The 27,955-nt window shown below is 26.3% G+C and overlaps 1 protein-coding gene across 1 annotated transcript; it reads left to right on the forward strand.

The window, feature by feature from the left end:
* The first annotated feature begins 23,859 nt into the window (after nt 1-23,859).
* Nucleotides 23,860-27,408, forward strand: LOC145261794 (uncharacterized). The gene has a single exon (XM_080119788.1). The coding sequence runs from the start codon at nt 23,860-23,862 to the stop codon at nt 27,406-27,408; it is 3,549 nt and encodes a 1,182-aa protein (XP_079975914.1).
* Nucleotides 27,409-27,955: the final 547 nt, after the last annotated feature.

The raw sequence follows: 27,955 nt of genomic DNA on the forward strand, positions 1-27,955 counted from the left end.
TCTATTTTCAATCATATTCATCGATGTCACCAATATTAGTTCGTATTCTAAAATAAATCTATTTTAATTCATATTCATCGATGTCACCAATATTAGTTCGTATTCTAAAATAAATCTATTTTAATTCATATTCATCGATGTCACCAATATTAGTTCGTATTCTAAAATAAATCTATTTTCAATCATATTCATCGATATCACCAATATTAGTTCGTATTTTAAAATAAATCTGTCTTCAAATCATATTGATCGATGTCAACAATATTAGTTCGTATTCTAAAATAAATCTATTTTAATTCATATTCATCGATGTCACCAATATTAGTTCGTATTCTAAAATAAATCTATTTTAATTCATATTCATCGATGTCACCAATATTAGTTTGTATTCTTAAATAAATCTATTTTCAATCATATTTATCGATGTCACCAATATTAGTTCGTATTCTAAAATAAATCTATTTTCAATCATATTCATCGATGTCACCAATATAAGTGCGTATTCTAAAATAAATCTATTTTCAATCATATTCATTGAGGTCACCAATATAAGTTCGGATTCTAAAATAAATCTATTTTCAATCATATTTATCGATATCACCAATATTAGTTCGTATTCTAAAATAAATCTATGTTCAAATCATATTGATCGATGTAAACAATATTAGTTCGGATTCTAAAATAAATCTATTTTCAATCATATTCATCGATGTCACCAATATTAGTTCGTATTCTAAAATAAATCTATTTTCAATCATATTCATCGATATCACCAATATTAGTTCGTATTCTAAAATAAATCTATTTTCAATCATATTCATCGATGTCACCAATATTAGTTCATATTCTAAAATAAATCTCTTTTCAATCATATTCATCGATGTCACCAATATTAGTTCGTATTCTAAAATAAATCTATTTAAATCATATTCATCGATGTCACCAATATTAGTTCGTATTCTAAAATAAATCTATTTTCAATCATATTCATAGATATCACCAATATTAGTTCGTATTCTAAAATAAATCTATTTTCAATCATATTCATCGATGTCACCAATATTAGTTCGTATTCTAAAATAAATCTATTTTAATACATATTCATCGATGTCACCAATATTAGTTCGTATTCTAAAATAAATCTATTTTAATTCATATTAATCGATGTCACCAATATTAGTTTGTATTCTTAAATAAATCTATTTTACATCATATTCATCGATATCACCAATATTAGTTCGTATTCTAAAATAAATCTGTTTTCAAATCATATTGATCGATGTCAACAATTTTGGTTCGTATTCTAAAAGAAATCTATTTTCAATCATATTCATCGATGTCACCAATATTAGTTCGTATTCTAAAATAAATCTATTTTAATTCATATTCATCGATGTCACCAATATTAGTTTGTATTCTAAAATAAATCTATTTTCAATCATATTTATCGATGTCACCAATATTAGTTCGTATTCTAAAATAAATCTATTTTACATCATATTCATCGATGTCACCAATATAAGTGCGTATTCTAAAATAAATCTATATTCAAATCATATTGATCGATGTCAACAATATTAGTTCGGATTCTAAAATAAATCTATTTTCAATCATATTCATCGATGTCACCACTATTAGTTCGTATTCTAAAATAAATCTATTTTCAATCATATTCATCGATATCACCAATATTAGTTCGTATTCTAAAACAAAACTATTTTAATTCATATTCATCGATGTCACAAATATTAGTTCATATTCTAAAATAAATCTATTTTCAATCATATTCATCGATGTCACCAATATTAGTTCGTATTCTAAAATAAATCTATTTAAATCATATTCATCGATGTCACCAATATTAGTTCGTATTCTAAAATAAATCTATTTTCAATAATATTCATCGATGTCACACATATTAGTTCGTATTCTAAAATAAATCTATTGTCAATCATATTCACGATATCACAAATATTAGTTCGTATTCTAAAATAAATCTATTTTCAATCATATTTATCGATATCAACAATATAAGTTCGTATTCTAAAACAAATCTATTTTAATTCATATTCATCGATGTCACCAATATTAGTTCGTATTCTAAAATAAATCTATTTTCAATCATATGTATCGATATCACCAATATAAATTCGTATTCTAAAATAAATCTATTTTAATTCATATTCATCGATGTCACCAATATTAGTTCGTATTCTAAAATAAATCTATTTTCAATCATATTTATCGATATCACCAATATAAGTTCGTATTCTAAAATAAATCTATTTTAATTCATATTCATCGATGTCACCAATATTAGTTCGTATTCTAAAATAAATCTATTTTCAATCATATTTATCGATACCAACAATATAAGTTCGTATTCTAAAATAAATCTATTTTCAATCATATTCATAGATATCACCAATATTAGTTCGTACTCTAAAATAAATCTATTTTCAATGATATTTATCTATATCACCAATATTAGTTCGTATTCTAAAATAAATCTATTTTCAATCATATTCATCGATGTCACCAATATTAGTTCGTATTCTAAAATAAATCTATTTTAATCATATTCATCGATGTCCCCAATATTAGTTCGTATTCTAAAATAAATCTATTTTAATTCATATTAATCGATGTCACCAATATTAGTTCGTATTCTAAAATAAATCTATTTTAATTCATATTCATCGATGTCACCAATATTAGTTCGTATTCTAAAATAAATCTATTTTCAATCATATTTATCGATCTCACCAATATAAGTTCGTATTCTAAAATAAATCTATTTTAATTCATATTCATCGATGTCACCAATATTAGTTCGTATTCTAAAATAAATCTATTTTAATTCATATTCATCGATGTCACCAATATTAGTTCGTATTCTAAAATAAATCTTTTTTCAATCATATTTATCGATGTTACCAATATTAGTTCGTATCCTAAAATAAATCTATTTTAATAATTATTCATCGATATCACCAATATTAGTTCGTATTCTAAAACAAATCTATTTTAAATCATATTCATCGATGTTACCAATATTAGTTCGTATTCTAAAATAAATCTATTTTAATTCATATTCATCGATGGCACCAATATTAGTTCGTATTCTAAAATAAATCTATTTTCAATCATATTTATCGATACCAACAATATAAGTTCGTATTCTAAAATAAATCTATTTTCAATCATATTCATAGATATCACCAATATTAGTTCGTACTCTAAAATAAATCTATTTTCAATGATATTTATCTATATCACCAATATTAGTTCGTATTCTAAAATAAATCTATTTTAATTCATATTCATCGATGTCACCAATATTAGTTCGTATTCTAAAATAAATCTATTTTCAATCATATTCATCGATGTCACCAATATTAGTTCGTATTCTAAAATAAATCTATTTTCAATAATATTCATCGATGTCACCAATATTAGTTCGTATTCTAAAATAAATCTATTGTCAATCATATTCACGATATCACAAATATAAGTTCGTATTCTAAAATAAATCTATTTTCAATCATATTCATCGATATCACCAATATTAGTTCGTATTCTAAAATAAATCTATTTTCAATAATATTCATCGATGTCACCAATATTAGTTCGTATTCTAAAATAAATCTATTTTAATTCATATTCATCGATGTCACCAATATTAGTTCGTATTCTAAAATAAATCTTTTTGCAAATATTTTCATCGATGTCACCAATATTAGTTCGTATTCTAAAACAAATCTATTTTAATTCATATTCATCGATGTCACCTATATTAGTTCGTATTCAAAAATAAATCTATGTTAATTCATATTCATCGATGTCACCAATATTAGTTCGTATTCTAAAACAAATCTATTTTCAATCATATTCATCGATATCACCAATATTAGTTCGTATTCTAAAATAAATCTGTTTTCAAATCTATTTGATCGATGTCAACAATTTTGGTTCGTATTCTAAAAGAAATCTATTTTAATTCATATTCATCGATGTCACCAATATTAGTTCGTATTCTAAAATAAATCTATTTTAATTCATATTCATCGATGTCACCAGTATTAGTTTGTATTCTAAAATAAATCTATTTTCAATCATATTTATCGATGTCACCAATATTAGTTCGTATTCTAAAATAAATCTATTTTACATCATATTCATCGATGTCACCAATATAAGTGCGTATTCTAAAATAAATCTATATTCAAATCATATTGATCGATGTCAACAATATTAGTTCGGATTCTAAAATAAATCTATTTTCAATCATATTCATCGATGTCACCAATATTAGTTCGTATTCTAAAATAAATCTATTTTCAATCATATTCATCGATATCACCAATATTAGTTCGTATTCTAAAACAAAACTATTTTAATTCATATTCATCGATGTCACAAATATTAGTTCATATTCTAAAATAAATCTATTTTCAATCATATTCATCGATGTCACCAATATTAGTTCGTATTCTAAAATAAATCTATTTAAATCATATTCATTGATGTCACCAATATTAGTTCGTATTCTAAAATAAATCTATTTTCAATAATATTCATCGATGTCACACATATTAGTTCGTATTCTAAAATAAATCTATTGTCAATCATATTCACGATATCACAAATATTCGTTCGTATTCTAAAATAATTCTATTTTCAATCATATTTATCGATATCAACAATATAAGTTCGTATTCTAAAATAAATCTGTTTTCATTCATATTCATCGATGTCACCAATATTAGTTCGTATTCTAAAATAAATCTATTTTCAATCATATGTATCGATATCACCAATATAAGTTCGTATTCTAAAATAAATCTATTTTAATTCATATTCATCGATGTCACCAATATTAGTTCGTATTCTAAAATACATCTATTTTCAATCATATGTATCGATATCACCAATATAAGTTCGTATTCTAAAATAAATCTATTTTAATTCATATTCATCGATGTCACCAATATTAGTTCGTATTCTAAAATAAATCTATTTTCAATCATATTCATCGATATCACCAATATTAGTTCGTATTCTAAAATAAATCTGTTTTCAAATCATATTGATCGATGTCAACAATTTTGGTTCGTATTCTAAAATAAATCTATTTTAATTCATATTCATCGATGTCACCAATATTAGTTCGTATTCTAAAATAAATCTATTTTAATTCATATTCATCGATGTCACCAATATTAGTTTGTATTCTAAAATAAATCTATTTTCAATCATATTTATCGATGTCACCAATATTAGTTCGTATTCTAAAATAAATCTATTTTACATCATATTCATCGATGTCACCAATATAAGTGCGTATTCTAAAATAAATCTCTTTTCAATCATATTCATTGAGGTCACCAATATAAGTTCGTATTCTAAAATAAATCTATTTTCAATCATATTCATAGATATCACCAATATTAGTTTGTACTCTAAAATAAATCTATTTTCAATGATATTTATCTATATCACCAATATTAGTTCGTATTCTAAAATAAATCTATTTTAATTCATATTCATCGATGTCACCAATATTAGTTCGTATTCTAAAATAAATCTATTTTCAATCATATTCATCGATGTCACCAATATTAGTTCGTATTCTAAAATAAATCTATTTTCAATAATATTCATCGATGTCACCAATATTAGTTCGTATTCTAAAATAAATCTATTGTCAATCATATTCACGATATCACAAATATAAGTTCGTATTCTAAAATAAATCTATTTTCAATCATATTCATCGATATCACCAATATTAGTTCGTATTCTAAAATAAATCTATTTTCAATAATATTCATCGATGTCACCAATATTAGTTCGTATTCTAAAATAAATCTATTTTAATTCATATTCATCGATGTCACCAATATTAGTTCGTATTCTAAAATAAATCTATTTGCAAATATTTTCATCGATGTCACCAATATTAGTTCGTATTCTAAAATAAATCTATTTTAATTCATATTCATCGATGTCACCAATATTAGTTCGTATTCTAAAATAAATCTATTTTAATTCATATTCATCGATGTCACCAATATTAGTTCGTATTCTAAAATAAATCTATTTTCAATCATATTCATCGATATCACCAATATTAGTTCGTATTCTAAAATAAATCTGTTTTCAAATCATATTGATCGATGTCAACAATTTTGGTTCGTATTCTAAAAGAAATCTATTTTAATTCATATTCATCGATGTCACCAATATTAGTTCGTATTCTAAAATAAATCTATTTTAATTCATATTCATCGATGTCACCAATATTAGTTTGTATTCTAAAATAAATCTATTTTCAATCATATTTATCGATGTCACCAATATTAGTTCGTATTCTAAAATAAATCTATTTTACATCATATTCACGGATGTCACCAATATAAGTGCGTATTCTAAAATAAATCTATATTCAAATCATATTGATCGATGTCAACAATATTAGTTCGGATTCTAAAATAAATCTATTTTCAATCATATTCATCGATGTCACCAATATTAGTTCGTATTCTAAAATAAATCTATTTTCAATCATATTCATCGATATCACCAATATTAGTTCGTATTCTAAAACAAAACTATTTTAATTCATATTCATCGATGTCACAAATATTAGTTCATATTCTAAAATAAATCTATTTTCAATCATATTCATCGATGTCACCAATATTAGTTCGTATTCTAAAATAAATCTATTTAAATCATATTCATTGATGTCACCAATATTAGTTCGTATTCTAAAATAAATCTATTTTCAATAATATTCATCGATGTCACACATATTAGTTCGTATTCTAAAATAAATCTATTGTCAATCATATTCACGATATCACAAATATTCGTTCGTATTCTAAAATAAATCTATTTTCAATCATATTTATCGATATCAACAATATAAGTTCGTATTCTAAAATAAATCTGTTTTCATTCATATTCATCGATGTCACCAATATTAGTTCGTATTCTAAAATAAATCTATTTTCAATCATATGTATCGATATCACCAATATAAGTTCGTATTCTAAAATAAATCTATTTTAATTCATATTCATCGATGTCACCAATATTATTTCGTATTCTAAAATAAATCTATTTTCAATCATATGTATCGATATCACCAATATAAGTTCGTATTCTAAAATAAATCTATTTTAATTCATATTCATCGATGTCACCAATATTAGTTCGTATTCTAAAATAAATCTATTTTCAATCATATTCATCGATATCACCAATATTAGTTCGTATTCTAAAATAAATCTGTTTTCAAATCATATTGATCGATGTCAACAATTTTGGTTCGTATTCTAAAATAAATCTATTTTAATTCATATTCATCGATGTCACCAATATTAGTTCGTATTCTAAAATAAATCTATTTGAATTCATATTCATCGATGTCACCAATATTAGTTTGTATTCTAAAATAAATCTATTTTCAATCATATTTATCGATGTCACCAATATTAGTTCGTATTCTAAAATAAATCTATTTTACATCATATTCATCGATGTCACCAATATAAGTGCGTATTCTAAAATAAATCTCTTTTCAATCATATTCATTGAGGTCACCAATATAAGTGCGTATTCTAAAATAAATCTTTTTTCAATCATCTTTATCGATATCACCAATATTAGTTCGTATACTAAAATAAATCTATATTCAAATCATATTGATCGATGTCAACAATATTAGTTCGGATTCTAAAATAAATCTATTTTCAATCATATTCATCGATGTCACCAATATTAGTTCGTATTCTAAAATAAATCTATTTTCAATCATATTCATCGATATCACCAATATTAGTTCGTATTCTAAAATAAATCTATTTTAATTCATATTAATCGATGTCACAAATATTAGTTCATATTCTAAAATAAATCTATTTTCAATCATATTCATCGATGTCACCAATATTAGTTCGTATTCTAAAATAAATCTATTTAAATCATATTCATCGATGTCACCAATATAAGTTCGTATTCTAAAATAAATCTATTTTCAATAATATTCATCGATGTCACACATATTAGTTCGTATTCTAAAATAAATCTATTGTCAATCATATTCACGGTATCACAAATATTAGTTCGTATTCTAAAATAAATCTATTTTCAATCATATTTATCGATATCAACAATATAAGTTCGTATTCTAAAATAAATCTGTTTTCATTCATATTCATCGATGTCACCAATATTGGTTCGTACTCTAAAATAAATCTATTTTAAATGATATTTATCTATATCACCAATATTAGTTCGTATTCTAAAATAAATCTATTTTAATTCATATTCATCGATGTCACCAATATTAGTTCGTATTCTAAAATAAATCTATTTTAATTCATATTCATCGATGTCACCAATATTAGTTCGTATTCTAAAATAAATCTATTTTCAATCATATTCATCGATGTCCCCAATATTAGTTCGTATTCTAAAATAAATCTTTTTTCAATCATATTTATCGATGTAACCAATATTAGTTCGTATCCTAAAATAAATCTATTTTAATTCATATTAATCGATGTCACCAATATTAGTTCGTATTCTAAAATAAATCTATTTTAATTCATATTCATCGATGTCACCAATATTAGTTCGTATTCTAAAATAAATCTATTTTCAATCATATTTATCGATATCACCAATATAAGTTCGTATTGTAAAATAAATCTATTTTAATTCATATTCATCGATGTCACCAATATTAGTTCGTATTCTAAAATAAATCTATTTTAATTCATATTCATCGATGTCACCAATATTAGTTCGTATTCTAAAATAAATCTTTTTTCAATCATATTTATCGATGTTACCAATATTAGTTCGTATCCTAAAATAAATCTATTTTAATTCATATTCATCGATATCACCAATATTAGTTCGTATTCTAAAACAAATCTTTTTTCAATCATATTCATCGATGTTACCAATATTAGTTCGTATTCTAAAATAAATCTATTTTAATTCATATTCATCGATGTCACCAATATTAGTTCGTATTCTAAAAAAAATCTATTTTCAATCATATTCATCGATGTAACCAATATTAGTTTGTATTCTAAAATAAATCTATTTTCAATCATATTTATCGATGTCACCAATATTAGTTCGTATTCTAAAATAAATCTATTTTACATCATATTCATCGATGTCACCAATATAAGTGCGTATTCTAAAATAAATCTCTTTTCAATCATATTCATTGAGGTCACCAATATAAGTTCGGATTCTAAAATAAATCTATTTTCAATCATATTTATCGATATCACCAATATTAGTTCGTATTCTAAAATAAATCTATATTCAAATCATATTGATCGATGTTAACAATATTAGTTCTGATTCTAAAATAAATCTATTTTCAATCATATTCATCGATGTCACCAATATTAGTTCGTATTCTAAAATAAATCTATTTTCAATCATATTCATCGATATAACCAATATTAGTTCGTATTCTAAAATAAATCTATGTTAATTCATATTCATCGATGTCACAATATTAGTTCATATTCTAAAATAAATCTATTTTCAATCATATTCATCGATGTCACCAATATTAGTTCGTATTCTAAAATAAATCTATTTAAATCATATTCATCGATGTCACCAATATTAGTTCGTATTCTAAAATAAATCTATTTTCAATAATATTTATCGATGTCACACATATTAGTTCATATTCTAAAATAAATCTATTGTCAATCATATTCACGATATCACAAATATTAGTTCGTATTCTAAAATAAATCTATTTTCAATCATATTTATCGATATCAACAATATAAGTTCGTATTCTAAAATAAATCTGTTTTCATTCATATTCATCGATGTCACCAATATTAGTTCGTATTCTAAAATAAATCTATTTTCAATCATATGTATCGATATCACCAATATAAGTTCGTATTCTAAAATAAATCTATTTTAATTCATATTCATCGATGTCACCAATATTAGTTCGTATTCTAAAATAAATCTATTTTCAATCATATTCATCGATACCAACAATATAAGTTCGTATTCTAAAATAAATCTATTTTCAATCATATTCATAGATGTCACCAATATTAGTTCGTACTCTAAAATAAATCTATTTTCAATGATATTTATCTATATCACCAATATTAGTTCGTATTCTAAAATAAATCTATTTTAATTCATATTCATCGATGTCACCAATATTAGTTCGTATTCTAAAATAAATCTATTTTCAATCATATTCATCGATGTCACCAATATTAGTTCGTATTCTAAAATAAATCTATTTTCAATCATATTCATCGATGTCCCCAATATTAGTTCGTATTCTAAAATAAATCTATTTTAATTCATATTAATCGATGTCACCAATATTAGTTCGTATTCTAAAATAAATCTATTTTAATTCATATTCATCGATGTCACCAATATTAGTTCGTATTCTAAAATAAATCTATTTTCAATCATATTTATCGATATCACCAATATAAGTTCGTATTCTAAAATAAATCTATTTTAATTCATATTCATCGATGTCACCAATATTAGTTCGTATTCTAAAATAAATCTATTTTAATTCATATTCATCGATGTCACCAATATTAGTTCGTATTCTAAAATAAATCTTTTTTCAATCATATTTATCGATGTTACCAATATTAGTTCGTATCCTAAAATAAATCTATTTTAATTAATATTCATCGATATCACCAATATTAGTTCGTATTCTAAAACAAATCTATTTTCAATAATATTCATCGATGTTACCAATATTAGTTCGTATTCTAAAATAAATCTATTTTCAATCATATTAATCGATATCACCAATATTAGTTCGTATTCTAAAATAAATCTATTTTCAATCATATTTATCGATGTCACCAATATTAGTTCGTATTCTAAAATAAATCTATTTTACATCATATTCATCGATGTCACCAATATAAGTGCGTATTCTAAAATAAATCTCTTTTCAATCATATTCATTGAGGTCACCAATATAAGTTCGGATTCTAAAATAAATCTATTTTCAATCATATTTATCGATATCACCAATATTAGTTCGTATTCTAAAATAAATCTATATTCAAATCATATTGATCGATGTTAACAATATTAGTTCTGATTCTAAAATAAATCTATTTTCAATCATATTCATCGATGTCACCAATATTAGTTCGTATTCTAAAATAAATCTATTTTCAATCATATTCATCGATATAACCAATATTAGTTCGTATTCTAAAATAAATCTATGTTAATTCATATTCATCGATGTCACAATATTAGTTCATATTCTAAAATAAATCTATTTTCAATCATATTCATCGATGTCACCAATATTAGTTCGTATTCTAAAATAAATCTATTTAAATCATATTCATCGATGTCACCAATATTAGTTCGTATTCTAAAATAAATCTATTTTCAATAATATTTATCGATGTCACACATATTAGTTCATATTCTAAAATAAATCTATTGTCAATCATATTCACGATATCACAAATATTAGTTCGTATTCTAAAATAAATCTATTTTCAATCATATTTATCGATATCAACAATATAAGTTCGTATTCTAAAATAAATCTGTTTTCATTCATATTCATCGATGTCACCAATATTAGTTCGTATTCTAAAATAAATCTATTTTCAATCATATGTATCGATATCACCAATATAAGTTCGTATTCTAAAATAAATCTATTTTAATTCATATTCATCGATGTCACCAATATTAGTTCGTATTCTAAAATAAATCTATTTTCAATCATATTCATCGATACCAACAATATAAGTTCGTATTCTAAAATAAATCTATTTTCAATCATATTCATAGATGTCACCAATATTAGTTCGTACTCTAAAATAAATCTATTTTCAATGATATTTATCTATATCACCAATATTAGTTCGTATTCTAAAATAAATCTATTTTAATTCATATTCATCGATGTCACCAATATTAGTTCGTATTCTAAAATAAATCTATTTTCAATCATATTCATCGATGTCACCAATATTAGTTCGTATTCTAAAATAAATCTATTTTCAATCATATTCATCGATGTCCCCAATATTAGTTCGTATTCTAAAATAAATCTATTTTAATTCATATTAATCGATGTCACCAATATTAGTTCGTATTCTAAAATAAATCTATTTTAATTCATATTCATCGATGTCACCAATATTAGTTCGTATTCTAAAATAAATCTATTTTCAATCATATTTATCGATATCACCAATATAAGTTCGTATTCTAAAATAAATCTATTTTAATTCATATTCATCGATGTCACCAATATTAGTTCGTATTCTAAAATAAATCTATTTTAATTCATATTCATCGATGTCACCAATATTAGTTCGTATTCTAAAATAAATCTTTTTTCAATCATATTTATCGATGTTACCAATATTAGTTCGTATCCTAAAATAAATCTATTTTAATTAATATTCATCGATATCACCAATATTAGTTCGTATTCTAAAACAAATCTATTTTCAATCTTATTCATCGATGTTACCAATATTAGTTCGTATTCTAAAATAAATCTATTTTAATTCATATTCATCGATGGCACCAATATTTGTTCGTATTCGAAAATAAATCTATTTTAATTCATATTCATCGATGTCACCAATATTGGTTCGTATTCTAAAATAAATCTATTTTCAATCATATTCATCGATGTCACCAATATTAGTTCGTATTCTAAAATAAATCTATTTTGAATCATATTTATCGATGTTACCAATATTAGTTCGTATTCTAAAATAAATCTATTTTCAATCATATTCATCGATATCACCAATATTAGGTCGTATTCTAAAATAAATCTATTTTCAATCATATTCATCGATGTCACCAATATTAGTACGTATTCTAAAATAAATCTATTTTAATTCATATTCATCGATGTCACCAATATTAGTTCGTATTCTAAAATAAATCTATTTGCAAATATTTTCATCGATGTCACCAATATTAGTTCGTATTCTAAAATAAATCTATTTTAATTCATATTCATCGATGTCACCAATATTAGTTCGTATTCTAAAATAAATCTATTTTAATTCATATTCATCGATGTCACCAATATTAGTTCGTATTCTAAAATAAATCTATTTTCAATCATATTCATCGATATCACCAATATTAGTTCGTATTCTAAAATAAATCTGTTTTCAAATCATATTGATCGATGTCAACAATATTAGTTCGTATTCTAAAATAAATCTATTTTCAATCATATTCATCGATGTCACCAATATTAGTTCGTATTCTAAAATAAATCTATTTAAATCATATTCATCGATGTCACCAATATTAGTTCGTATTCTAAAATAAATCTATTTTCAATAATATTCATCGATGTCACACATATTAGTTCATATTCTAAAATAAATCTATTGTCAATCATATTCACGATATCACAAATATTAGTTCGTATTCTAAAATAAATCTATTTTCAATCATATTTATCGATATCAACAATATAAGTTCGTATTCTAAAATAAATCTGTTTTCATTCATATTCATCGATGTCACCAATATTAGTTCGTATTCTAAAATAAATCTATTTTCAATCATATGTATCGATATCACCAATATAAGTTCGTATTCTAAAATAAATCTATTTTAATTCATATTCATCGATGTCACCAATATTAGTTCGTATTCTAAAATAAATCTATTTTCAATCATATTCATCGATACCAACAATATAAGTTCGTATTCTAAAATAAATCTATTTTCAATCATATTCATAGATGTCACCAATATTAGTTCGTACTCTAAAATAAATCTATTTTCAATGATATTTATCTATATCACCAATATTAGTTCGTATTCTAAAATAAATCTATTTTAATTCATATTCATCGATGTCACCAATATTAGTTCGTATTCTAAAATAAATCTATTTTCAATCATATTCATCGATGTCACCAATATTAGTTCGTATTCTAAAATAAATCTATTTTCAATCATATTCATCGATGTCCCCAATATTAGTTCGTATTCTAAAATAAATCTATTTTAATTCATATTAATCGATGTCACCAATATTAGTTCGTATTCTAAAATAAATCTATTTTAATTCATATTCATCGATGTCACCAATATTAGTTCGTATTCTAAAATAAATCTATTTTCAATCATATTTATCGATATCACCAATATAAGTTCGTATTCTAAAATAAATCTATTTTAATTCATATTCATCGATGTCACCAATATTAGTTCGTATTCTAAAATAAATCTATTTTAATTCATATTCATCGATGTCACCAATATTAGTTCGTATTCTAAAATAAATCTTTTTTCAATCATATTTATCGATGTTACCAATATTAGTTCGTATCCTAAAATAAATCTATTTTAATTAATATTCATCGATATCACCAATATTAGTTCGTATTCTAAAACAAATCTATTTTCAATCTTATTCATCGATGTTACCAATATTAGTTCGTATTCTAAAATAAATCTATTTTAATTCATATTCATCGATGGCACCAATATTTGTTCGTATTCGAAAATAAATCTATTTTAATTCATATTCATCGATGTCACCAATATTGGTTCGTATTCTAAAATAAATCTATTTTCAATCATATTCATCGATGTCACCAATATTAGTTCGTATTCTAAAATAAATCTATTTTGAATCATATTTATCGATGTTACCAATATTAGTTCGTATTCTAAAATAAATCTATTTTCAATCATATTCATCGATATCACCAATATTAGGTCGTATTCTAAAATAAATCTATTTTCAATCATATTCATCGATGTCACCAATATTAGTACGTATTCTAAAATAAATCTATTTTAATTCATATTCATCGATGTCACCAATATTAGTTCGTATTCTAAAATAAATCTATTTGCAAATATTTTCATCGATGTCACCAATATTAGTTCGTATTCTAAAATAAATCTATTTTAATTCATATTCATCGATGTCACCAATATTAGTTCGTATTCTAAAATAAATCTATTTTAATTCATATTCATCGATGTCACCAATATTAGTTCGTATTCTAAAATAAATCTATTTTCAATCATATTCATCGATATCACCAATATTAGTTCGTATTCTAAAATAAATCTGTTTTCAAATCATATTGATCGATGTCAACAATATTAGTTCGTATTCTAAAATAAATCTATTTTAATTCATATTCATCGATGTCACCAATATTAGTTCGTATTCTAAAATAAATCTATTTTAGTTCATATTCATCGATGTCACCAATATTAGTTTGTATTCTAAAATAAATCTATTTTCAATCATATTTATCGATGTCACCAATATTAGTTCGTATTCTAACATAAATCTATTTTAATTCATATTCATCGATGTCACCAATATAAGTGCGTATTCTAAAATAAATCTCTTTTCAATCATATTCATTGAGGTCACCAATATAAGTTCGGATTCTAAAATAAATCTATTTTCAATCATATTTATCGATATCACCAATATTAGTTCGTATTCTTAAATAAATCTATATTCAAATCATATTGATCGATGTCAACAATATTAGTTCGGATTCTAAAATAAATCTATTCTCAATCATATTCATCGATGTCACCAATATTAGATCGTATTCTAAAATAAATCTATTTTCAATCATATTCATCGATATCACCAATATTAGTTCGTATTCTAAAATAAATCTATTTTAATTCATATTCATCGATGTCACCAATATTAGTTCATATTCTATAATAAATCTATTTTCAATCATATTAATCGATGTCACCAATATTAGTTCGTATTCTAAAATAAATCTACTTAAATCATATTCATCGATGTCACCAATATTAGTTCGTATTCTAGAATAAATCTATTTTCAATAATATTCATCGATGTCACACATATTAGTTCGTATTCTAAAATAAATCTATTGTCAATCATATTCACGATATCACAACTATTTGTTCGTATTCTAAAATAAATCTATTTTCAATCATATTTATCGATATCAACAATATAAGTTCGTATTCTAAAATAAATCTATTTTAATTCATATTCATCGATGTCACAAATATTAGTTCGTAGTCTAAAATAAATCTATTTTCAATCATATTTATCGATACCAACAATATAAGTTCGTATTCTAAAATAAAACTATTTTCAATCATATTCATAGATGTCACCAATATTAGTTCGTACTCTAAAATAAATCTATTTTCAATCATATTTATCGATATCATCAATATAAGTTCGTATTCTAAAATCAATCTATTTTCAATCATATTCATCGATATCACCAATATTAGTTCGTATTCTAAAATAAATCTATTTTCAATTATATTCATCGATATCACCAATATTAGTTCGTATTCTAAAATAAATCTATTTTAATTCATATTGATCGATGTCACCAATATTAGTACGTATTCTAAAATAAATCTATTTTAATTCATATTCATCGATGTCACCAATATTAGTTCGTATTCTAAAATAAATCTATTTTCAATCATATTTATCGATGTCACCAATATTAGTTCGTATTCTAAAATAAATGTATTTTAATTCATATTAATCGATGTCACCAATATTAGTTCGTATTCTAAAATAAATCTATTTTAATTCATATTAATCGATGTCACCTATATAAGTTCGTATTTTAAAATAAATCTATTTTCAATCATATTTATCCATATCACCAATATAAGTTCGTATTCTAAAATAAATCTATTTTAATTCATATTCATCGATGTCACCAATATTAGTTTGTATTCTAAAATAAATCTATTTTAATTCATATTCATCGATGTCACCAATATTAGTTCGTATTCTAAAAAACATCTATTTTAATTCATATTCATCGATGTCACCAATATTAGTTCGTATTCTAAAATAAATCTATTTTCAATCATATTCATCGATGTCACCAATATTAGTTCGTATTCTTAAATAAATCTATTTTAATTAATATTCACCGATGTCACAAATATTATTTCGTATTCTAAAATAAATCTATTTTAATTCATATTCATCGATGTCACCAATATTAGTTCGTATTCTAAAATAAATCTATTTTCAATCATATTTATCGATGTTAACAATATTAGTTCGTATTCTAAAATAAATCTTTTTTAATTCATATTCATCGATATCACTAATATTAGTTCGTATTCTAAAATAAATCTATTTTAATTCATATTCATTGATGTCACCAATATTAGTTCGTATTCTAAAATAAATCTATTTTCAATCACATTTATCGATGTTACCAACATTAGGTCGTATTCTAAAATAAAAGGTATTTTCCATCATATTCATCGATGTCACCAATATTAGTTCGTATTGTAAATAAATCTTTTTTCAATCATATTCATCGATGTCACCAATATTAGTTCGTATTCTAAAATACATCTATTTTAATTCATATTCATCGATGTCACCAATATTAGTTCGTATTCTAAAATAAATCTAGTTTAAATATTTTCATCGATGTCACCAATATTAGTTCGTATTCTAAAATAAATCTATTTTAATTCATATTCATCGATGTCACCAATATTAGTTCGTATTCTAAAATAAATCTATTTTCAATCATATTCATCGATGTCACCCATATTAGTTCGTATTCTAAAATAAATCTATTTTCAATCATATTCATCGATATCACCAATATTAGTTCGTATTCTAAAATAAATCTATTTTAATTCATATTCATCGATGTCACCAATATTAGTTCGTATTCTAAAATAAATCTATTTTCAATCATATTTATCGATGTTACCAATGTTAGTTCGTATTCTAAAATAAATCTATTTTAAATCATATTCATCGATATCACCAATATTAGTTCGTATTCTAAAATAAATTTTTTTTAATCATATTAAACCATGTCACCAATATAAGTTCGTATTCTAAAATAAATCTATTTTCAATCATATTTATCGATACCAACAATATAAGTTCGTATTCTTAAATAAATCTATTTTCAAACATATTCATAGATGTCACCAATATTAGTTCGTACTCTAAAATAAATCTATTTTCAATCATATTTATCTATATCACCAACATAAGTGCGTATTCTAAAATCAATCTATTTTAATTCATATTCATCGATGTCACCAATATTAGTTCGTATTCTAAAATAAATCTATTTTCAATCATATTCATCGATATCACACATATTAGTTCGTATTCTAAAATAAATCTATTTTAATTCATATTCATCGATGTCACCAATATTAGTTCGTATTCTAAAATCAATCTATTTTAATTCATATTCATCGATGTCACCAATATTAGTTCGTATTCTAAAATAAATCTATTTTCAATCATATTTATCGATGTCACCAATATTAGTTCGTATTCTAAAATAAATCTATTTTAATTCATATTCATCGATGTCACCAATATTAGTTTGTATTCTAAAATAAATCTATTTTCAATCATATTTATCGATGTCACCAATATTAGTTCGTATTCTAACATAAATCTATTTTAATTCATATTCATCGATGTCACCAATATAAGTGCGTATTCTAAAATAAATCTCTTTTCAATCATATTCATTGAGGTCACCAATATAAGTTCGGATTCTAAAATAAATCTATTTTCAATCATATTTATCGATATCACCAATATTAGTTCGTATTCTAAAATAAATCTATATTCAAATCATATTGATCGATGTCAACAATATTAGTTCGGATTCTAAAATAAATCTATTTTCAATCATATTCATCGATGTCACCAATATTAGATCGTATTCTAAAATAAATCTATTTTCAATCATATTCATCGATATCACCAATATTAGTTCGTATTCTAAAATAAATCTATTTTAATTCATATTAATCGATGTCACCAATATTAGTTCATATTCTATAATAAATCTATTTTCAATCATATTAATCGATGTCACCAATATTAGTTCGTATTCTAAAATAAATCTACTTAAATCATATTCATCGATGTCACCAATATTAGTTCGTATTCTAGAATAAATCTATTTTCAATAATATTCATCGATGTCACACATATTAGTTCGTATTCTAAAATAAATCTATTGTCAATCATATTCACGATATCACAACTATTAGTTCGTATTCTAAAATAAATCTATTTTCAATCATATTTATCGATATCAACAATATAAGTTCGTATTCTAAAATAAATCTATTTTAATTCATATTCATCGATGTCACAAATATTAGTTCGTATTCTAAAATAAATCTATTTTCAATCATATTTATCGATACCAACAATATAAGTTCGTATTCTAAAATAAATCTATTTTCAATCATATTCATAGATGTCACCAATATTAGTTCGTATTCTAAAATAAATCTATTTTCAATCATATTTATCGATATCATCAATATAAGTTCGTATTCTAAAATCAATCTATTTTCAATCATATTCATCGATATCACCAATATTAGTTCGTATTCTAAAATAAATCTATTTTCAATCATATTCATCGATATCACCAATATTAGTTCGTATTCTAAAATAAATCTATTTTAATTCATATTCATCGATGTCACCAATATTAGTTCGTATTCTAAAATAAATCTATTTTAATTCATATTCATCGATGTCACCAATATTAGTTCGTATTCTAAAATAAATCTATTTTCAATCATATTTATCGATGTCACCAATATTAGTTCGTATTCTAAAATAAATGTATTTTAATTCATATTAATCGATGTCACCAATATTAGTTCGTATTCTAAAATAAATCTATTTTAATTCATATTAATCGATGTCACCTATATAAGTTCGTATTTTAAAATAAATCTATTTTCAATCATATTTATCCATATCACCAATATAAGTTCGTATTCTAAAATAAATCTATTTTAATTCATATTCATCGATGTCACCAATATTAGTTCGTATTCTAAAATAAATCTATTTTAATTCATATTCATCGATGTCACCAATATTAGTTCGTATTCTAAAAAACATCTATTTTAATTCATATTCATCGATGTCACCAATATTAGTTCGTATTCTAAAATAAATCTATTTTCAATCATATTTATCGATGTTACCAATATTAGTCCGTATTCTAAAATAAATCTATTTTAAATCATATTCATCGATGTCACCAATATTAGTTCGTATTCTAAAATAAATCTATTTTCAATCATATTCATCGATGTCACCAATATTAGTTCGTATTCTTAAATAAATCTATTTTAATTAATATTCACCGATGTCACAAATATTATTTCGTATTCTAAAATAAATCTATTTTAATTCATATTCATCGATGTCACCAATATTAGTTCGTATTCTAAAATAAATCTATTTTCAATCATATTTATCGATGTTAACAATATTAGTTCGTATTCTAAAATAAATCTATTTTAATTCATATTCATCGATATCACTAATATTAGTTCGTATTCTAAAATAAATCTATTTTAATTCATATTTATCTATGTCACCAATATTAGTTCGTATTCTAAAATAAATCTATTTTAATTCATATTCATCGATGTCACCAATATTAGTTCGTATTCTAAAATAAATCTATTTTCAATCACATTTATCGATGTTACCAACATTAGGTCGTATTCTAAAATAAAAGGTATTTTCCATCATATTCATCGATGTCACCAATATTAGTTCGTATTGTAAATAAATCTTTTTTCAATCATATTCATCGATGTCACCAATATTAGTTCGTATTCTAAAATACATCTATTTTAATTCATATTCATCGATGTCACCAATATTAGTTCGTATTCTAAAATAAATCTAGTTTAAATATTTTCATCGATGTCACCAATATTAGTTCGTATTCTAAAATAAATCTATTTTAATTCATATTCATCGATGTCACCAATATTAGTTCGTATTCTAAAATAAATCTATTTTCAATCATATTAATCGATGTCACCCATATTAGTTCGTATTCTAAAATAAATCTATTTTCAATCATATTCATCGATATCACCAATATTAGTTCGTATTCTAAAATAAATCTATTTTAATTCATATTCATCGATGTCACCAATATTAGTTCGTATTCTAAAATAAATCTATTTTCAATCATATTTATCGATGTTACCAATGTTAGTTCGTATTCTAAAATAAATCTATTTTAAATCATATTCATCGATATCACCAATATTAGTTCGTATATTGGAATTATTACGGAGTCACTAGTGTAGTGCCCTGTGATTGGATGAAAAACAACCAATCACGGGCTGCCATTCTAGTTTCCTCCCCGACCCCTATTTGCGCGGCCCCTTCGAACTTTCGGCCTCTTTTGCGGTTGGGACCTGATTGCGAGTACATCCATTTCGCCAGCTCTCCGCCACCAGAAATACGGGACGCACATGGAGTCCAAGCCGTAATAGCAGCACAGACCAACAAGGCCACACCTTTTCTCTTTCATACCAACTAAGGACACAGGAAAGATTTAATTGATAAACGGACACATCACATCTGTGAGATAAGTTTCCCGCAAACCCAATTGTTTGCAACACCTTTATTTTCCCTTTTTGTAAATACAGTTTTTTTATAACATTTAACTCTGTGTTTGTTTTTCCTTTCTTCTTGACGTCGTCACATTACTTTGTTACCTCAAACGTTTGGGAAATCCCAATAATTTGCAAACAATTGAAACTAGCCTTTTACGCTAGAGACTAAAAATAACACGTGGAATAATTTAACACGAAATAGATTTGTGTAAATTCAATTCAACCGTGACGTCGCTTGAGGAAGGGAATACAAGCCTATGCTATTTTGGTGTTACTACTGGATCTGTAGAGGTTAATTTCGTCCGTCCCCCCTTTTTTTTCTTTCTTTCCTTCCGTTTCCTTCCTTTATTTTGCTTGTAGATATTTGCTCTCAGCAGTATGAATGATTTTAAACAGATAAAGGGCGTTAGAGCCTTGATTTTTAATAGAGATTCCTTTAAAAGGAAAATAACTTCGGCCGTTGATTTAATGTCAGCAGAAGTGTCGCTCAATAACATTTGTTTTAAAAGGCAAGAAATTCTTATTAACAAATGGTTGACGGAGGTCGACGTAATTAATAATAGAATAAGTGAAGCCTGTGAAAAGGCCGATATCAATTTAGAAGATAGCGGTATGTTGGAAGACGAAAAGTTACAGGCGGAGTTCGTTTACAACATATTCAAAAGGCTCACTGAACTGGAAGAGAATATTTCTCCTTCCAATAAAGAATCGGTCCTAGTACAAAATCCACAAATGCCACTCGCAGCCGCGTGCGTTTCAGCCCCACGGTTGCAGTGTGCTAAATTTAGTGGCATAAGAGCTGGTAAATTTGAATTTAAAAATTTCCTAGCTCAATTTGAGAATTGTGTGGACGCCGTACATTCAAAAAAAGCCAAACTATCACTTTTAAAAAGTTTTTTGACAGGTTACGCGTCTCAGTTAGTGTCTCACCTCTCGTTAGAAGATGAAAACTTTGAAGTGGCCATCAATTTATTGAGAAAGGAGTTTTTGGATATTCCTCTCATTATCGATGAAATTTTTAAACAACTGCTGGGTAATACTCCTAAATATGACCCAGAGTTTGCTAACATAAAAAGTTTTTTGTCAGAAATAAAGGCTGACCTAGCTGAACTAAAGACTTCGTATGGTCTGGATTTTTTTGAAGAAAACACTCCTGGCTACGAACTGATTAGCCATGTAATTTTTTCGAAATTACCCCCAACTCTTCAAAAAGAGATAATAAGAAAAGTTGATAGTAACTATCCAAAAATTAATCAGATCTTTGATAGTTATAATGAGGTCATAAAAACCTTGATAAAAACCAGTTTTAAAAAAACTCCAAATTCCCACCAAGACAATTTCAAATCTAGGGAAGGAAATTATAATAAAAATAATAATGTAAGGAAGGGTGTCCCAACGTTGGAAAACTTTGCTATAAAATCTAGCAAAGTTACTAAGCATTGCAGATTTTGCAGCGTCAATGGACACACTATGAACCATTGTCCAAAATATTTCTCCCTTGAGTCGAGACGTTCTAGGTGTAGAGAAATGGGCTTATGCCTCCTTTGTACAAGTGCCAATCATAGAACAGAAGACTGCTATGGCAAAGGAAATAAATTACCTCGGAGATGTGCACATTGTAAATCCCGAGGCCACGTTACCCCACTTTGTAATGAAACAGATAAGGGTGGAAACAGTCCAACTGCTTCCACGCACGTGTGTGCTAACACTAGCATGCAGGAACAACCTTACATTTTGCCGATAGTAGCAATTACTGTTTTTAAAGGAAAACAAAAATATAGATTTAACTGCCTCTTTGATACAGGCAGTCAAAGAACCTATTTCTCCAGGAATGTTATTGAAAGATTAGGGTGTTCTAAATCTCTCCTCACTCCAGTTGAATACGAGGTAAAAACCTTTTTAGGGTCGCAAACAAAAAAATTGAACCAACTTGTAGTGGGGATAGAGGTAACTAAGGGTAGTTCCTTGTCTCTACCAGTTCTTATCGATGATGAATTCGATATGAACTTAAGATTTGATAATTTTAAGTCTGTAAAGAAAAATTTAATTAATTTAAATTATACCCTGGCCTTTTTGCACAAAAAAAATGACATTCGTGTACATGGCCTTTTAGGCATTGATGTGATTCAATTCATGAAGAACATCAAAATGATAGACTGCATGCAGGGCTCTGCATGGGAGTTTCCTGCAGGCATTTCCCCGTTTGGCAATTGCCAACATTTTTTGTATGATAAACAGTGTAATCCTAAGAAGATTAAGAATAAGGATCTCCACAATTATCATGCCATAGTCTCCAAATACTCTACGTGCTCAGACATTAGGGTAAATTTTGTAATGAACCCGATAAAGAGCTACCCTGATCCCCTTGCTGAAATATTTGATGAGAGTCAAGTAGAAAGAAATTTAGAGAAAATGTTTGATGTAGATTCTCTAGGTATATCATCGGAAGACGAGGCTACTTGTAATTATGACAAGAGTAAAATTATGGAATTTGAAAATTCCATTGAATTTAAAAATAATGCGTATCATGTGAAACTCCCCTGGCATGATGACAAAATCAAGTCTGTACCTTCCAATCACAGAATTGCACTTTCAGTGCTAAACAGAGTAGTAAACAAGCTCGAGCAACAAAAATTACTCGATGACTATGCTGAAATATTTCATCAACAGGAGCAGGAGGGTATCATCGAACGTTTTGAGGTAGCTCCTGAGAATTTTTCAAAATACATTTGGATACCACATAGGCCTGTTTTCAAGATGGATGAACAGTCTACTACTAAGATTAGACCTGTCTTTAACTGCTCTCTGAAGACTAATGGTAAATATTCTTTAAATGAAGCAGCTTATCCTGGCATAAATTTAATGGGAGATATGCTGGAATTACTATTATTATTTAGATCTAACAAATATGTGATGTTAGCAGACATTCGTAAGGCTTTCCTTATGATCAAACTCGGATCTCTCGAAGACCGTAACAGGTTTTGTTTTTTTATGAAGGAAGGCAATAGACTGATTTGTTTTAGATATACCACTATTATTTTTGGGTTTAACGCCAGTCCCTTCATTTTGAATTTCATAATAAAGCACCATGCCCGAATGTTCCCTGCTGATGACTGCTCTGACATGTTGAAGAAAAATTTCTATGTGGATAACCTGATTAAAACAAGTAACTCTGTTGAAATGTTATCAAACCTCTATACAACGGCCAATCATCGTATGGAAAGAGGTCATTTTAATCTTAGATCATGGAATACGAATTGTGAGGAACTTAAAACCTTAATGATAAAAGATCAGAAACTCGTAGAACATGGCTGTGAATTGGAGAAAGTTTTAGGCTACAGGTATTCCACATTAGAGGATACACTTCAAATTTCTAGGTCATCTATTGATCAGCAAGTTACCACTAAAAGAGGTATTTTAACTCAAACTGCAAGGGTTTTCGACCCACTATCTCTGTGTCTACCTGTTACTATCAGAGGCAAAATGCTCTTGAGAGATTTGTGGTCGCAGAAATTAGACTGGGATGATGTTGTGCCCGAGGAATACCAGGCTTTATGGTCTGCTTTATCACGGGACCTTTCCAAGCTGGATTCACTGCAGTTCCCTAGATTTGTAATCAGTGAAGCCAACCCAGCCGATTTGTTTATATTTTGTGATGCCTCTAAAGGGGCATATGGGTTTGCAGTTTATAGTGCACAAAATGGCAAGTCCCATTTGTTATTTTCCAAAGCTAAGGTGGCTCCTATGAAGCCCAAAAGTTTACCTACGCTGGAATTGTTGGCTGTGTTTTTGGCCATCAAGTGCTTATTACCTTTGTTGAAAGCCTACTCCCAAATTGAGATCAGAGATATCGTTATATCTGTTGATGCACAGGTTGTGCTGTCATGGCTTTTGTCTGACAACATCAAAACTAAAAACCTGTTTGTAAGAAACAGACTAAAAGACATCCAACAAATGACTGAGGAACTAAAAGAAAAAAGATCGTTAACTGTAAAATTCAGATACGTTCCTACAGATCAAAATCCTGCCGACTTGCTCACAAGAGGAGTAACCTTTGAAAAATTTCAGCAGAATTTAAGCCGCTGGACTTCGGGTCCTGAATGGCTTAGTAAAAGTCCCATAGAATGGCCATCAAGTGAACTTCAGTGCCTAAGCTTAAAGAATAAATCTATTATACAGCCTACGTCATTAAATTACACTGTAGTTAATGTTGAGCCTCAACCGGTGGTACCCTTTGGTAGATACTCAGATCTCAATAGATTACTTAACGTTACTACCAACATATTTAAGGTTAGAAATAAAATCAAACATATAGACCTAGATCCCAGCAACTGTGCTAAAATTTATTTACTTAAGGTAATGCAACAACAAAGCTTTCCTACAGAATTTGCTTACCTGCAATCGCCTCAAGGTAAAGAAGTACCTGAATCAGTAAAAAATTTAAATTTATTCTTAGATGAAAGTGGAATCATCAGAACTAAAGGTAGAATAGGTAAAGTCACTACTTATGATTATGAAGTTATCAATCCTGTCTTATTGGCTAAGGATCATGATTTAACTGAACTTATCATCGTAGAATACCACAAAAGATGTAAACATCTGGGAATTCAATCAACCCTAACTAAAATCCGCCTTTCAGGGTTTTGGATACCCAAGGCAAGACAAGCCGTCAAAAAAGTACTTTCAAAGTGCATCTTGTGCAAAAAATTTAATAGCCTTGCGTTTAAGTATCCTAAGGTTACAAATCTTCCCAAACATCGTGTGAATCTCATTAAACCATTTTTACACACTGGGATTGACTATACGGGACATGTTTGGGTGAAAGGTGATGAAGGTGTAAGTAAAATGTATATGCTTATATTTACTTGCCTAAACATTAGAGCAGTACACATAGAATTAGTTAAAGATATGAGCACTCACTCGTTTATCCTGGCTCTGATCAGATTTACAAATATGCATGGAATCCCATCTCATATTTACAGCGATAATGCCAGATCCTTTATAGCTGGTTGTAACCTTATAGAGGAAGTTTTTGCCTCCTCTGAATTTAATGAACACTTCCAAGTGTATAATATTAAGCATATCAGAATACCTTTATATGCTGCTTGGGTGGGGAGCACATGGGAACGCATGATCAGAACCATTAAATCTTGTTTGTATAAAACAATTGGGCGATCTCGAATTAAATATTTTGATCTCCTTACTATAATTTCGGATATTCAAAATGCCATAAATCAAAGACCTCTCACTTACAGGTGTTCTTCGGATTCAGACCTCGAAATAATAACCCCCAACTGTTTTCTTCGTCCTAATGCCAATTTAGGACTTGTACTAAAATTAGATGACCAGAATGTTTGGAAATCTGACCCTCCTTCAAGATTAAATGTAGTAAAATCCATTGAAGCACGGGATTCTATGCTAACTAGATTCCGTGAGCTTTGGTATCAAGACTATTTGTTGAGTTTGAGGGAGCAATGTAAAGATTTGCACGAGGTCAATTTTCACAATCGTATCAAGGTTGATGATGTGGTTCTTGTTAAAAATCCTGCCAAGGCTAGACCATTTTGGTTGCTGGGAAGAGTTTTGGAATTAATTGTTGGTGACGACAAAAAAATTCGTTCTGTAAAAGTTAAAAGAGGTGACGGGTCGGTTCAGGTCCATTCCATCAAGCTCCTGTATCCTCTGGAATTATCTTTAACTCATGCACACCATCCTGGAATTGTTCCAGACTCCAAGAGAGTAGTTGATGCTGCAAATTCAAAATCTCCTAATGATGTACCAAATACTAATAGCTCATCTGTTCCAATGAAACAACGTCCTAAAAGGACTAAAAATTTAAAAGGTAGTAAAAACTCTCTTACTAACCCCTATATATACTATTAAATTCAGTTTATCTAAAACAATCTTCACCTCTTCTATATTCTAGTATGTTTGCCTTCAAGAAAAAAAATCTATTTTTCCTGTGGACCTTATTATTGGCTATGTTTGCCTTAAAAAAAAAATCAATTTTCCTGTGAACTTTATTATTGGCTATGTTTGCCTTAAAAAAATCAATTTTCCTGAGAACTTTATTATTGGCTATGTTTGCCTTAAAAAAAAAAAAATCAATTTTCCTGTGAACTATGTTTGCCCTCAAAAAAAAAAAAAATCAATTTTCCTGTGAACTTTATTATTGGCTATGTTTGCCTTAAAAAAAAATCTATTTTTCCTGTGGACCTTATTATTGGCTATGTTTGCCTTAAAAAAAATCAATTTTCCTGTGAACTTTATTATTGGCTATGTTTGCCTTCAAAAAATCAATTTTCCTGAGAACTTTATTATTGGCTATGTTTGCCTTCAAAAAAAAAAAAAAAATCAATTTTCCTGTGAACTTTATTATTGGCTATGTTTGCCTTCAAAAAATCAATTTTCCTGAGAACTTTATTATTGG

This window comes from Euprymna scolopes, chromosome 3 (assembly GCF_053919585.1).
Source record: "Euprymna scolopes isolate OS-2025 chromosome 3, ASM5391958v1, whole genome shotgun sequence".
Classification (NCBI taxonomy): domain Eukaryota; kingdom Metazoa; phylum Mollusca; class Cephalopoda; order Sepiida; family Sepiolidae; genus Euprymna; species Euprymna scolopes.